General features: G+C 44.7%; 1 protein-coding gene across 1 annotated transcript in view; it reads right to left on the reverse strand.

Annotated features, from left to right (window-relative positions):
- Nucleotides 1-6263: 6263 nt before the first annotated feature.
- The window catches only part of LOC137432941 (uncharacterized), a 135006-nt gene continuing 125499 nt past the window's right edge, over nt 6264-15770 (reverse strand). Inside the window, exons 37-38 of the mRNA XM_078783760.1 lie at nt 12612-12650; nt 6264-8656 (exon numbers count right to left, since the gene is read on the reverse strand). Coding sequence (XP_078639886.1) covers nt 8627-8656; nt 12612-12650 — 69 coding nt within the window. The 3' untranslated portion in view covers nt 6264-8626. The remainder of the gene's footprint in view (nt 8657-12611; nt 12651-15770) is intronic.

Raw genomic sequence — 15770 nt, forward strand, 5'->3', positions numbered from 1 at the left:
TGATATCCAGCCCAGTGATATCCAGTCCAGTGATACCCAGTCCAGTGATACCCAGCCCAGTGATATCCAGTTCAGTGATATCCAGTCCGGTGATATCCAGTCTGGTGATATCCAGTGCAGTGATATCCAGTTCAGTGATATCCAGCCCAGTGATATCCAGTCCGGTGATATCCAGTGCAGTGATATCCAGTCCAGTGATATCCAGCCCGGTGATATACAGCCCGGTGATATCCAGTCCGGTGATATCCAGTGCAGTGATATCCAGTGCAGTGATATCCAGCCCGGTGATATACAGCCCGGTGATATCCAGCCCGGTGATATCCAATCCGGTGATATCCAGCCCGGTGATATCCAGCCCAGTGACATCCAGTCCAGGCATATCCAGCCCAGTGATATCCAGCCCAGTGATATCCAGCCCGGTGATATCCAGTCCGGTGATATCCAGCCCAGTGATATCCAGTCCAGTGCTATCCAGTTCAGTGATATCCAGTCCAGTGCTATCCAGTTCAGTGATATCCAGCCCAGTGATATCCAGCCCAGTGATATCTAGCCCAGTGCTATCCAGCCCAGTGATATCCAGCCCAGTGATATCCAGTCCAGTGCTATCCAGTCCAGTGATATCCAGTCCAGTGCTATCCAGTCCAGTGCTATCCAGTCCAGTGCTGTCCAGTTCAGTGATATCCAGTCCAGTGATATCCAGTCCAGTGATATCCAGTCCGGTGATATCCAGACCAATGATATCCAGCCCAGTGATATCCAGTCCAGTGATATCAAGCCCAGTGATATCCAGCCCAGTGATATCCAGTCTGGTTATATCCACCCCAGTGATATCCAGCCCATTGATATCCAGTCCAGTGCTATCCAGCCCGGTGATATCCAGTCCGGTGATATACAGCCCAGTGCTATCCAGCCCGGTGATATCCAGTCCGGTGATATCCAGTCCGGTGATATACAGCCCAGTGATATCCAGCCCAGTGATATCCAGCCCAGTGATATCCAGCCCAGTGATATCCAGTCCAGTGATACCCAGCCCGGTGATATCCAGTTCGGTGATATCCAGCCCGGTGATATCCAGTCCGGTGATATCCAGTCCGGTGATATCCAATTCAGTGATAGCCAGTCCAGTGATAGCCAGTCCAGTGATATCTAGTTCAGTGGTATCCAGCACAGTGATATCCAGTTCAGTGGTATCCAGCCCAGTGATATCCAGTTCAGCGATATCCAGCCCAGTGATATCCAGCCCAGTGATATCCAGTCCAGTGATATCCAGTCCAGTGATATCTAGTTCAGTGGTATCCAGCCCAGTGATATCTAGTTCAGTGGTATCCAGCCCAGTGATATCCAGTTCAGTGATATCCAGCCCAGTGATATCCAGCCCAGTGATATCCAGCCCAGTGATATCCAGTTCAGTGATATCCAGCCTGGTGATATCCAGCCCAGTGATATCCACTCCAGTGCTATCCAGTCCAGTGATATCCAGTCCAGTGCTATCCAGTTGTGATATACAGTCCGGTGATATACAGTTCGGTGATATCCAGTCCGGTGATATCCAGCCCAGTGATATCCAGCCCCGTGATATCCAGTCCAGTGCTATCAGGTTCGGTGATATCCAGTCCGGTGATATCCAGTCCGGTGATATGCATTCCGGTGATATACATTCCGGTGATATACATTTCGGTGATATACATTCCGGTGATATACATTCCGGTGATATCCAGTCCGGTGATATCCAGCCCTGTTATATCCAGACCAGTGATATACAGTCCAATGATATCTAGTCCAGTGCTATCCAGTTCAGTGATATCCAGTCTGGTGATATCCAGTCCAGTGATATGCATTCCGGTGATATACATTCCGGTGATATACATTCCGGTGATATCCAGCCCGGTTATATCCAGATCAGTGATATCCAGTCCAATGATATCCAGTCCAATGAATTATTTTGTGCAACAAGAAGTCAATGAACTTCAAAGGTTAACTCTAAATTGATGGGATAACCCAGAAGTGGCACGCTTGGCATTGAGTGTCTGCTTTTCCTCAGCCTCACTCAGTAACCAGAAAGTCTGGATTTCAATGTCTGCGACGGGTTCGTTGATGTCTCACCTCAAATGAGAAATGTTTTGGAGTGTGTTTTGGTCGAAATTGGAATTCAACGTAAAAGTCATGATGTGGACATGACTCGTGTTACATGTTTACCTTACAGACAACTAGCAGGAGAACCCGGCGTTGGTTGCCCAGTGATGTTCTAATCCTGTTGGCATTTTGAAGAAATCAAATTTTTTTTTTAGTATTCATTGTTGGTGCCGAAAACACTCCCCTAACGGTGCTGCACCCAATAAGGACAATTTATATTTAATGTCTCACACACACACACACAGACACACACACACACACACTAATCGGGGATAATTTCATATTACCTTAACCAAATGCTCAGGCACTATATAAAGATTTTTTAAAAAGAAAAAGAAAAACGAATCTGTTTTTTTTCAAAACGTTTATTTATTTATTTTTGCCCAAAACACTCTCCGGCACTCACTGATGAACCTCTGAAAGATTGACGAAGATCTGTTCAGCAATCTCTGAAAATAATGCCGACACAGACACACACACACACAAAAACAAACACACACACACACACAAACAAACAGACACACGCATACAGACAGACAGACACACACACAGACACGCAAACACACACAGACAGACACACACACAAAACAAACACACACAAAACAAACACACACAAACAGACAGACACATGCATACAGACAAAGACACAAACAAACAGACACACACGCAGACAGACACACACGCAGACAGACACACACACGCAGACAGACAGACACACACACACACACACACACACACACGCAGACACACACGTACACACACACACACACACACACACAGACAGACAGACAGACAGACACACACACACACACACACAAACAGACATACACACACAGACTGACAGAGACAGACAGACAGACACATACACGGCTCTCTTATACTTGGTCCGCTTGGAAGACCATAGATGATGGTCCGCTTGGAAGAAGAACTATCGTTAGTGTTTAAAATTGGCAAATACACTGCCATTTCATGTCAGATCGTTTTCTAAGTGGTGGGTCATTTACAACTTCAACATTTTGTCATCAATGTGAGACTAAGTATTTGTAAAGGTTAAGTTTCCCTGATTACCTCCACAAAACCGTGTGAGAACACTTATTAAAGTGTAAAAACTAGATGGTATTCATCGAATACTTACCCTGCACAGTCAACTTGTTGCGAGCCAACTCTTCTGTTTTTTTACATTTTTTTTCTTTGATCCAATATGGCTGCCCGACCACCTTGAGCGATGACATCTTAAATTTATATTCTCTAATATAATTGTTGTATAGATCACGCTCAATACATTTCAAACTGATCAGACTAAGCGTTGTCCCTGTCGAATTATGACATCATAATTATGGCACCAATGACGTCATCGTTAACAATACCTATTCCCCATATGGAGTTATTTACAATGAGCCATGTTTCAATTTTTTCCATGCAGCGGTTTTGGAGATATAGAGGTGCAACATTTTTGTTTTTCCAAGATGGCACCTGTACCACATGACCTATGACGTCAGGATTATCATTAAAATATTCTACAGGAGGAGGCGCAACTATGGTGAAAATTTCGTGCCCATCAGACCAAGTTGCTGAGAAAACAAATTCACAATGATCGGATAAGTATTGTACTTGTCGAATTATGACGTCATACCGAAGGCACTGATGACATCATCATTAACATGTCGTATTCCCCATGGGGAGTACTTGACAATGAGCCATGTTTCAATTTTTTCCATGGAGTGTTTTTGGAGATATAGAGGTGCAACTTTTTTCGATTTTTTCCAAGATGGTGTCTGTACCAGTGTACCACGTGACCTATAGCGTTATAATTATCATTAAAAAATTATACAGGAGGAGCCGCACATATTCTGAAAATTTCGTGTCCATCAGTCTAACAGTTGCAGAGGAATTTTTGTTTTATTCATACTGATCAGATCAAGCGTTGTACTTGTCGAATTATGACGTCATAAATAAGGCACCGATGACATCACCATCAACATATGTTATTCCCCACGGTGAGCACTTGACAATGAGCCATGTTTCAATTTTTTCCATTGAGCAGTTTGGGATATGTAGTGTAACGTTTTTCCAAGATGGCGTCCGCACCACGTGACCTATGACGTCATAATTATGCATAAAAAAAATATACAGGCGGAGGCGCTTCTATGTTAAACGTTCGTGTCAATCGGACCAACGGTTGCTGAGAAAATGAATTTTTAAAATGCAGACACTTACGGCACACGTACGCAACTGAATGCTTAACCCCGCTTTTCGCTACGCGAGCGCAGGGTAATAAGAAAGTCATGCATCGCACTAAACTTGTGAAATCCAAACAAACAAACCGTTGAAATCCAAATAACTTCTCTAAAATCTAAATTGTCATCTATCTAAAGAGCTGTGCTTTGCAGGGAAGCGTAACAAAGTACCATTTCTCAGCATCATCGCGCTGCACTAACCACGTGACATTGTCCTCTTGCAGCAGTACGTTTTCTGGTTCATAATTATTGCCTTCGTTAAAATGAGTTGTAATTGTCTCTTCTGCACACTGCGCATCAAGTCGACCATACTTTGTCTCGATACCATGATGTACTATGATGGCCTCCATCGTTTTACATTTCAGAGATTGTGGTGATGTATTTTTCTTAGTTAAGCACAGATTAAAGGTCATCTGGGTATAATTTGGTTAAAGTGTCTAAATTGTAAACAAAGAGTTAGTTTTCTGTTTCACGAAATTTGCCACGAGTCCTGTTTCTCTGATAAAATTGTTAAACCCCTTTTTTACTCCATCCATTTGGAATCTGGGCTGCAACCGGATCCATGATTTGGGATTGGTTGCTGTCTTTTTAGCGTGATCATCTGACTGCGACATGTGGATTGTTGTGACACCTGTGTACTCAACATTATGTACCACAACAATGCACATTCTTCCCTGCTGTCCAGATGCCGATCGGTCCCCATGGACTGGCTCTCTCTTTCTCTTTCTTTCTCTTTCTCTTTCTCTTTCTCTTTCTCTTTCTCTTTCTCTTTCTCTCTCTCTCTCTCTCTCTCTCTCTCTCTCTCTCTCTCTCTCTCTCTCTCTCTCTCTCTCTCTCTCTCTCTCCTTACTTTCTTTGTGTCAGAGCAACAGGATGAGACTGAGATTTCCCAGGATTCAAAGACATGTCCCCTTTATCATACCAGCATGTAATCCATATCAGCTTAAAGTGACCCACTCTGTCAGTGGGATAGGTTAAACTTGCTGCATGACAGTGTAGTCATTGGTAAAAAGGAAGAGAGGCCATTTTCCTAACCATTGGAGAGGTCATGTACAACATATTAACATTCCACCTTGGTGAACTGCAGCCTCCACTTGAAGAGGACAGGAATTACGGTAGTTGTAATTTATAGGCTAGTAATGTATTCGCTTTTTTGTCTCTGCTCTTCTCCATGTGTGAGTATCTGATATTCCATAGATAAGCATACTTCGTGGTTACCTTACCTCCATTGATCAGTGCAAGCAGGTGAGTTGATAAAACCTTCAGTTGTTGAAATCGAATTGCCGTATGTTGCTTTCTGATTTACTGACTTGAGCTGATTTGGTGATTCAAGTGGTTACCGTTTATTATTGAGATTGTCGTAAGTTTTTAGTTGAAGAAAGTTTGTATCACTGATGTGGGTTGCAATGTCCAATCTATTTGTCTCCATATATTAGGCTGTTTATTGCAACTGAATAAATTTTAGGATGGCAATTGCAGAGGTCTAAGCGCTTGGCCTGCTTAGGACAAAACCGCAGCGAGACGATCAACTCGACCACCGCAACCATTGCACGTCCAATTTGTTGCTGGAAGAGTCCATTTGTTTCTGGAAGAGTCCATTTGTTTCTGGAAGAGTCCATTTGTTTCTGGAAGAGTCCATTTGTTTCTGGAAGAGTCCATTTGTTTCTGGAAGAGCCCATTTGTTTCTGGAAGAGTCCATTTGTTTCTGGAAGAGTCCAATTTGTTGCTGGAAGAGTCCATTTGTTTCTGGAAGAGTCCAATTTGTTGCTGGAAGAGTCCATTTGTTTCTGGAAGAGTCCATTTGTTTCTGGAAGAGTCCAATTTGTTGCTGGAAGAGTCCATTTGTTTCTGGAAGAGTCCATTTGTGTGTAAGTGAAGTATAGAAACAAAGAGTGATTATAAATGTCTTTATTTAGAAAATACAGCATATTTGAGCTTGCATGTAATGCACAACCAGTACAAAGTAATTTTGGTTTATTTTGAAAAGGCACAGTGTTTGCATCAGATGAAGGTGTCGGTCCAGAAAAAGTTCCGAAACTCCGCAACAAGCATGTCTGTGGCTTCAGTAAGAACATGTGTATGTGATTTTCATTTGCACAGTTTACATATGCTGAAGAAAGCCAATTATAAAATGGTTAATAAGTATCAGAGGCAACATATGAATTAAGATGTGTGAGAATTGCAAAGCTTCAGTTGACATTTCTTAAGAAGTGACGTCACACTGCACAGGTAACACCAAGCTTCAAACAATCAAGAACCTTGAGCAATCAAACTGAGCAATATTCGGGCTGGTCAATTGAGGGTGAAACCAACAGGTACAATATTAGGTGAGAAGTTCCTGCTGTTCTGTTACAACACGCCGTCCTTTTACCATATACATAGTTCGGTGCAAACTTCCATGGTTATTTACAAAACAAAAATTGCCAATAAAATTTATTGGGGGGCCAAACCTGACCGTGTTTTCAACAAATTACTCGACAAAATAAATGCACTTTCTTTGCATAGGTTCTTAATTGCCCGACGTATAAAAACACAAAAAAAGGAAATAAATATGTACAACATCCTGTGATAGGTAGCAAATGAAATGCATCAAATGAAGCACGTGATAATAAATAAATAAGCAAAGAAAGAACGTGGCTTTTAACAACCAATGAGCAAAGTGTAGACGTAAAGTGGTATCGCTCGGTTAGCGGTCCAAAGAACACACTACCCCGTCGTCACGCTAACGGCAATAGGCACCTGTACAGATTCTGGTTATTGAGATCAAGTAAAAATCCAGCTTAATTTATGGTTTGCAAAATGAATCCTGAAAGTGAAAGTTGATGAGATTCAAAACTTTTCAAAAATTCAACACTTTTGAAAGTTTTGCCGTATAGTTCAAGGGGCCATACACAAATTAATGTGACACTTAGAGGTTGGGGATGCGGTTGTTTCTCTACGCGTCATGGGAGGGGTTGGGGGGAGATGGGTGTCAGAATCACAGTCACACGATGGTATTTCTTCTTGGGGGCAGCCATCTTGAATTCATTGTCATGAGTGCAGCCATCTTGAATTCAATGTCATGGGTGCAGCCATTTTGAATTTCCTCTCCACCATGACAGGATGCATCAGTTTAGACGGGCCTATCTTTCACTTCAATTCACCAAAAATTGGCAGAGGCGCTGTTTAAATCATCGATTCGAGGCTATGAGTGGGCATTTCCGAAGAATAAGAAAACTGGAGGTTCAACTGCAAGTTTGTGAGATTTGGAGAGAGCTGAAGGGCTAAATTAAATAAATCATTAACTGAGATGTCAGGCGCTGCCGATAAAAAAGAAACTTGCAGAATGGAAGCTGATCGGAAAAAAAAAGTCGACGTTGCTCTCATTCATAGTCACAATTCTTTACAGTGGGTTCGGCGAAGGACATCAAGCATCACAGGGAAAGGGAGAGGGTGGGTATCGAAGACAACTGTCAAAATAGAGTCATGTACTTTGTATATGGCCCAAAACTATAAGGTTGTGTAAAGTATGGGTGGTGTATCTACAAGCATAATACGAGATATACATGGCACACGGAATCCCTCTTTACATCCAAGGCAAGGAATGATTATTAACCAAATATAATAGTTGGTAAATAACGCTTTAAAAACAGCTTTATAAAAATTTAAAAGAGCTGCGTGTAGAGGCGTAAACGGAAATAAGGCGTAAATGTCCTGACATTTTGTACACAAAACGAGTGTCAAGCAGGAGGCAGACGATGAAAACTAGAGCTCTTTTAACGGTCTAGACAAGACAAGCTCGACCAACAGAATGGTGGAGAGGGGACAAGGCCCATTGCAGTGTTACGCTGGCGTATAACCACGCAGAGGCAGGTTGCAACGTCTTGCCTTCACATCATCACAACGCTTAAAATGCATACCACTGGAGTCATTGGTAAAGTTCAGAGTGAAGGTTATACCAGATGTGTGTCGAGGCCCCATTTTACAAAAAGCTCGTCATACCCCACCATGTACACCGGCACAAGCCTGTGTGATTATTACACTCAATACATCGTTAAAGACTTTCTTCTCCACTCTCTCCTTTTCAGTCTCTCCAGCATGTGTATAACGTGCTGCTTGGCATGGTCTGGGTGATGCCAGGCAGTCGCCCTGAGCCACGCCTCGGGTTCTGTGGAATCATCTGGCATTCCTTGGCATCCCGGACACCTTCTTCCCAGATCCGTCCACGTTTTGCTCGAGCGTACTCAAACCAAACAGCCAGCTTCTTCATCACCTCTTCAATTCGCCGTCATCCACGGCGATTGGCCCTTTTCGCACCCAAGGTTCACGAGAGGCATCAGTGAGGATGGGGATGGGAGAGGTTTAAGGGACGGGTTGATTGGCATGCAGGATGTGGATTTGTAAGATCTTGAGTGCTAGATTTGGGGGTTTTCACAGCAAACGTCCATGCACAGTTACAAGCACACCACCCATGAATGTCTCTCCCAATAAAAGTGGTCGCGTCATCATTAGATACATGTAACCTAGGAGACCTCTGAAGGGTCTGTCAGAAAGAAAGAAAATAAAAGAAGCAAATGTTGTAGGTAAAATGGAATATACTGACTGGATAACACTAGAACATCAAGGTTAAGAAAAATAGTTTAATTTGGAATGCATTTCAAACAAAGTAACAGCAGCAAGTTAGATACTGCACAAATAAATCCCAAATTATCCCAAAATGTACCCATCGTAAATACCTGGATTTGGTAATAAGTTGGCACTTTGGAATCAAAACATCTTATTGTTGCGAATAATAACTATAAGAATATCATTTCCAACCTAATGCCGTTCCCATGAGCTGCTCAGACAGGTGTAGGTGTATGCAAATACTGCAGGTAAATGTATAAATTAATTCTTAGCTTGTTTACAAAGCATAGTACAAAAGTGTGAAAATAAGACAAGTTTTCCAAATAAAGAAAAACCTCAAGACATTGTACAAAATTACCGCTCAGTACAAAATATAGTATTTATATCCTATGTACAGCAGTCCCAAGTTGGATGCATTTAATGCATGCGTATCACTGCAAACACACGAAAGTGAGACAGGAAGAAGAGTTTTAGTTCACACGTACAAGTTTCATGGTTGAGCAGCCAATGAGGTCACAGCAAAGCCAAGATTCTGAATCATTCAATAAATAACTTTAAATATCATCATCATCATGTCTCATGCTCTATATTGAGCGTCTTTTATGCCAAAGTAGGTTTTGTGGTGCGGTTACAATCCTGGATGGGTCGCCACTCTGACACAGGATTTATATATCAAGGGTAGTTGTTTTTAGACCTAATGGCTTCTTCTTCTTCTTCTTCCTAAATAAGCCTATTGTTTTGACCTAATCTTAAGGTTTTGATCTAATGGTTGATTATGTACAACTAAAGGCTAAATATGGTTTATTAAAGATATATTGTAATGAAAAGGCATTCGTATTGCCACAAATAATCTTCTTTTATAATAATACACTTGGTTGTCCGTCCGTCTGTGTGCAGCATTCCTTTCCACCCATTGGTTGGACAGCTTGCCTGACTTGACCCACAACTATCCACTGAAAAATCATACGTTCACCATGTCGGTGCTATGCTAAGCCAAACCCATCTTCAGATGTTTAGGCGGTCACCATGCAGGCTCAAGGCACAAATCTTCATGGGTTTGGGCGGTCACCATGCAGGCTCAAGGCAACAAATCTTCATGGGTTTGGGCGGTCACCGTGCTGGCTCAAGGCACAAATCTTCATGGGTTTGGGCGGTCACCGTGCTGGCTCAAGGCACAAATCTTCATGGGTTTGGGCGGTCACCGTGCTGGCTCAAGGCAACAAATGGTGGTTAGAGTGGTCACCATGCAGGCTCAAGGTACCAAATGGTGGTTAGAGTGGTCACCATGCAGGCTCAAGGTACCAAATGGTGGTTAGAGTGGTCACCATGCAGGCTCAAGGTACCAAATGGTGGTTAGAGTGGTCACCATGCAGGCTCAAGGTACCAAATGGTGGTTAGAGTGGTCACCATGCTGGCTCAAGGTACCAAATGGTGGTTAGAGTGGTCACCATGCAGGCTCAAGGCACCAAATGGTGGTTAGAGTGGTCACCATGCTGGCTCAAGGCAACAAATGGTGGTTAGAGTGGTCACCATGCTGGCTCAAGGCATAAAATGGTGGTTTGAGTGGTCACAATGCCGGAGCAAGGCACCAAATGGTGGTTCGAGGGGTCACCATGCAGGCTCAAGGCACCAAATGGTGGTTCGAGTGGTCACCATGCAGGCTCAAGGCACCAAATGGTGGTTCGAGTGGTCACAATGCCGGATCAAGGCACCAAATGGTGGTTTGAGTGGTCACCATGCAGGCTCAAGGCACCAAATGGTGGTTTGAGTGGTCACCATGCAGGCTCAAGGCACCAAATGGTGGTTTGAGTGGGCACCATGCAGGCTCAAGGCACCAAATCGTGGTTTGAGTGGTCACCATGCAGGCTCAAGGCACAAATCTTCATAGGTTTGAGTGGTCACCATGCAGGCTCAAGGCACCAAATGGTGGTTTGAGTGGGCACCATGCAGGCTCAAGGCACCAAATCGTGGTTTGAGTGGTCACCATGCTGGCTCAAGGCACAAATCTTCATAGGTTTGAGTGGTCACCATGCTGGCTCAAGGCACCAAATGGTGGTTTGAGTGGTCACCATGCAGGCTCAAGGCACAAATCTTCATAGGTTTGAGTGGTCACCATGCTGGCTCAAGGCCCCAAATGGTGGTTCGAATGGTCACCATGCAGGCTCAAGGCACCAAATGGTGGTTCGAGTGGTCACCATGCAGGCTCAAGGCACCAAATGTTGGTTAGAGTGGTCACCATGCAGGCTCAAGGTACCAAATGGTGGTTTGAGTGGTCACCATGCTGGCTCAAGGCACCAAATGGTGGTTAGAGTGGTCACCATGCAGGCTCAAGGCACCAAATGGTGGTTAGAGTGGTCACCATGCAGGCTCAAGGCACCAAATGGTGGTTAGAGTGGTCACCATGCAGGCTCAAGGCACCAAATGGTGGTTAGAGTGGTCACCATGCAGGCTCAAGGTACCAAATGGTGGTTCGAGTGGTCACCATGCAGGCTCAAGGCACCAAATGGTGGTTCGAGTGGTCACCATGCAGGCTCAAGGTACCAAATGGTGGTTAGAGTGGTCACCATGCAGGCTCAAGGCACCAAATGGTGTTTAGAGTGGTCACCATGCAGGCTCAAGGTACCAAATGGTGGTTCGAGTGGTCACCATGCAGGCTCAAGGCACCAAATGGTGGTTAGAGTGGTCACCATGCAGGCTCAAGGCACCAAATGGTGGTTAGAGTGGTCACCATGCAGGCTCAAGGCACCAAATGGTGTTTAGAGTGGTCACCATGCAGGCTCAAGGCACCAAATGGTGGTTCGAGTGGTCACCATGCAGGCTCAAGGCACCAAATGGTGGTTCGAGTGGTCACCATGCAGGCTCAAGGCACCAAATGGTGGTTAGAGTGGTCACCATGCAGGCTCAAGGCACCAAATGGTATTTAGAGTGGTCACCATGCAGGCTCAAGGCACCAAATGGTGGTTAGAGTGGTCACCATGCAGGCTCAAGGCACCAAATGGTGGTTAGAGTGGTCACCATGCAGGCTCAAGGTACCAAATGGTGGTTTGAGTGGTCACCATGGTTTGCGTGGGGGGGGGGGGGGGGGGGGGGGGGGGGGAGAGGAAGGAAGTGGGGGGAGTGGAATACTTGAAGTCACAATTTTACATTGTGCGGTTTTATGGTCACAAATAAATAAAAGCTGAGCCGCCGACCTTGATTTTGCCCTCATTATGGGATCATTTGGACGACATACTGCCAAACTGTTTATTTATGACCACTCTAAGCTAGTTAAGTAAAAATCGAACACTAACTTGATGAGGCAGCAAGACACAGGTTGAGACACATAACACGTCACATCTTTTATTTAATTTTTCATTTTTAAAATATTTTTTTTTCAAGAAAATCTGTCTGTACTCAGACTAATGCGTAAAAGCGAAAAAGCCGATGGCTTAATTCAAATAGTCGAATACATATTAAAAAGGTAATAATAACACAGGCATTGCCATAGGTGCCATCATATCGTATGGTACACCTGTAAAGGTTATATACATGGTCAAAACATTCATTTAATTTGACTTGGCTTTGCAATAATCTCAACAAGGCTCTTCACCATTTGTTATAAACAAAAAAGGTCAAAGGGAAGCCATTGTGACTCACCTTCTGCCAGCAGCCAGGCAGTGGAAGACCATCGGAGCCCTGCGTCAAAGGGACAGGGACACAGCGCATGAGTGAGACAGGGAAAGACTATGATGTGCAGACAAAGATTATTGTTGAATTGTGCCGAACCCAGGGAAATTTGTGTGGGGAAAACCCACAAAACTCGGACATTGTTTGTGTTTTGCTCTCTTTGGAGGTTTTTAAAGTTGCTGTATATCATCACAGTGAGTTAAGTTAGTCTTGATTTCTTTACACAAGTTACATATCTGGATTTGACTGCCAAATAGCACTTCAAATAGCCATACTGTAAAATAGCTTGAGTGTATCACATCTGGTGTCTTGTACTGAACATTTAATTGTCATAATTCATGCAGAGGCAATCCTTGTGAAAGATAATACACCTATTGGTTGAGACTTCATTATCTTCCTGATGGGGAGACACAAACTAAAACAGAAAAACAACTTGATATATAATGAACTAGCAGAAGTACCCGGCGTTGCCGGGCAGGGGAGGGGGAGGGGGGGAGGAGGAGGAGAGGGGAGGGGAGGGGAGGGGGGGAAGGGGATGGGAGGAGGGAGGGGAGGGGGGGGAAGGGGATGGGAGGAGGGAGGGGAGGGGGGGGAAGGGGAGGGGTGGAGGAGGAGGGGGGAAAGAGGAGGGGAAGGGAGGGGGGGAAGCAGAGGGGGATGGGGAGGAATGGGGGGGGAGGGGGAAGGGGACGGGGGGGGGAAGGGGAGGGGGGAGGAAGGGGGGAGGGAGGAGAAGGGGGGAAGGGGAGGGGCTGGGGGAGGGGGGGAAGGGGTGGAGGGGGAGGGGAGGGGAAGGAAGGAGGGGAAGGGGGCAGGGGGGAATAGGGAAGGAGGGGGAAGGGGGGAAGGAGGGGGGTCTGGCGGCGAGGATGGAACATCACGTGATCGCCCTGAGCGAATGAGTGAGCTGCTCTGGCACAGGCTGAGATTCAGTGTATAATGTTCCTCGCTGACATGCGCTATGTTAACTATGAATAAAAAATATGGATCTCGTCATCAGAGGTCATTTTTAGGTTGGCCATGTCCTTCCCAGGCCCAATGGCCATGTCTCTGTCAAAAATCAAGTACGTGAGCCTCTCCGTTTAGGAGTCTACAGGTAACACACACACACAAACTGTGTTATATTTATATAGATGCTTAGATGGTTAATCTTCATATTTATAAATCCACTAGCAGGGGCTATCTGGCGCTGCCCGGGAGGGTTTGGGGGCTGTGGGGTGACACCGGGTGCTGCCCGGTTGGGTGAGCTTTTCCCGGCAGTGGTTCCGGCATGTGTTGGGCATTGAAAAGCGATGGGGTTATTGGCCTCATGGTGGTTACCTTTTGTCTGTGGGTCAGCTGCAGCACTGCCTGACCTCCCTACCAATGTACACTTTATAGTGGCCTTAAAACGGACGTCAAGGCCAACATTTGTCAGCTTAAAACCTTGCCTAGATTCTGAAGTACCTAAAGACAAAATTATGGGCCTCTATGTGCCACAGTTCGGCCTTGAAAGGGTAATGTACAAAGGCACAAACAAACACAAAAACACTTATAAGATAAACAATTGGTAATTCAAACTCTGCCATCTACATTTCAGGTTGTTTTTCATAAAACATGGTAGATATGCACTTATTTTGTTTGAAAGCCTTCCGAGTTAACCGAGTCTTACTGCGCACACTCGTCTTTTGTATACAAAATTGAGGCTCATAGAAGAGCGAGGTAACAAAAGGTAAAAAAGCAATGCATTATGGGGGCCACAGATGTATGCAATAATCAAGGGAATGAACAAACATGAAACGAGGAGAAAAAGAAGGGAAGGAAGGCAGTAACCTACAAGAGAGAGAGCGAGAGAGTAGGGTTAGGTAGCGTTGTTGGAGTAGAAAAGATTGTGGGTAGAGATGGCAAATAACATTGGATGGTGGTACACTGCTTGCTTGAAGTCCTGAAGAGCTCTTTCTCTGGAAGGCAGTTCCACAAACAGGAGAAATTTAGAACTAAAAGGTTAGAGGTTGGAATTCAGCTTAAATTTTGGCAGTTTAACCAGGAGTGCTTACTGGAAGAATATTACATGTGCATCCAGGAGGAACTGGTGAGCGTCCAAGGCCTGAGAAAGTATAGGGAGCTAGACCAAAGGAGAAGTGGTAAAAAGGGGGAATTTGAGTGAAAAACAAAACTCTAACTGTCTCCAATTTAACAGAAACAGGCCTTGTGTGTCTGCCTCATCATGGGAGATGGAAATTATTTAGAGAGATTTAGATTCTACAGAATCAAGGACAGAGAGGGTGAGGGAGGGAGAGAGAGGGAGAGAGAGGGTGAGGGAGGGAGAGAGGGTGAGGGAGGGAGAGAGGGTGAGAGAGAGGGAGAGAGAGGGAGAGAGAGGGAGAGAGAGGGAGAGAGAGGGAGAGAGAGGGAGAGAGAGAGAGAGAGAGAGAGAGAGAGAGAGAGAGAGAGAGAGAGAGAGAGAGAGAGAGAGAGATATGATGCTGGGGCTCCAGCCCATAGGGGAGAGCAGCACTCCTTAAGCTATTGATAAAGACCTTGTAAGTTGTGAGTAGTTGTGATTTTTTTTTTCAGGAATGACTTTGATTAACGTTGGATGCGCAGTCTGTGAATGGCTTTTGAGGTCAGTCCAGGAGAGATAATGGCTGATGGTGAGGTCTAGAACTTTAAGAGACTGAACAACTTCCAGTGGCTGACCACAGAAATAGGTACAGAAAGTATGTTTATTTGACGATCCTTCTGAAGTGATCGGGTGAGACTGAGATTTGCCAGGGTTGATAGGCATGCTCTTTTTATCAGCCAAACAACTAATCAATTCCAGATCAGCTGAGAGTAATACAGCTGCTGTATGCCCATCAGTGGGATGGCACGATACAATGTGGAGTTTACCTGCAAAAGGAACAGAGATATCTCGAGCATAGCAGAGGTTGTTAACATAGGTAAGGAGCACGACTGGGCCCAATATACTGCCTTGTGGCGGTCCAGGTTCCATTGGAATAGAAGATAAGAAGGTTCCATTTAAAGAAAAGTGCTGACTATGTGAGTGGAGGAAGTCAGAGAGTGACGTCTGAAGACGGCCTCGTATCCCACAGGCAGCAAATTTGGAAAGCAGAAGATAATGCTTGTCTCAACTTATTTTTCATCAGG

The sequence above is a fragment of the Myxine glutinosa genome, chromosome 8, assembly GCF_964187855.1.
Source record: "Myxine glutinosa chromosome 8, kmMyxGlut1.1, whole genome shotgun sequence".
Lineage (NCBI taxonomy): Eukaryota > Metazoa > Chordata > Myxini > Myxiniformes > Myxinidae > Myxine > Myxine glutinosa.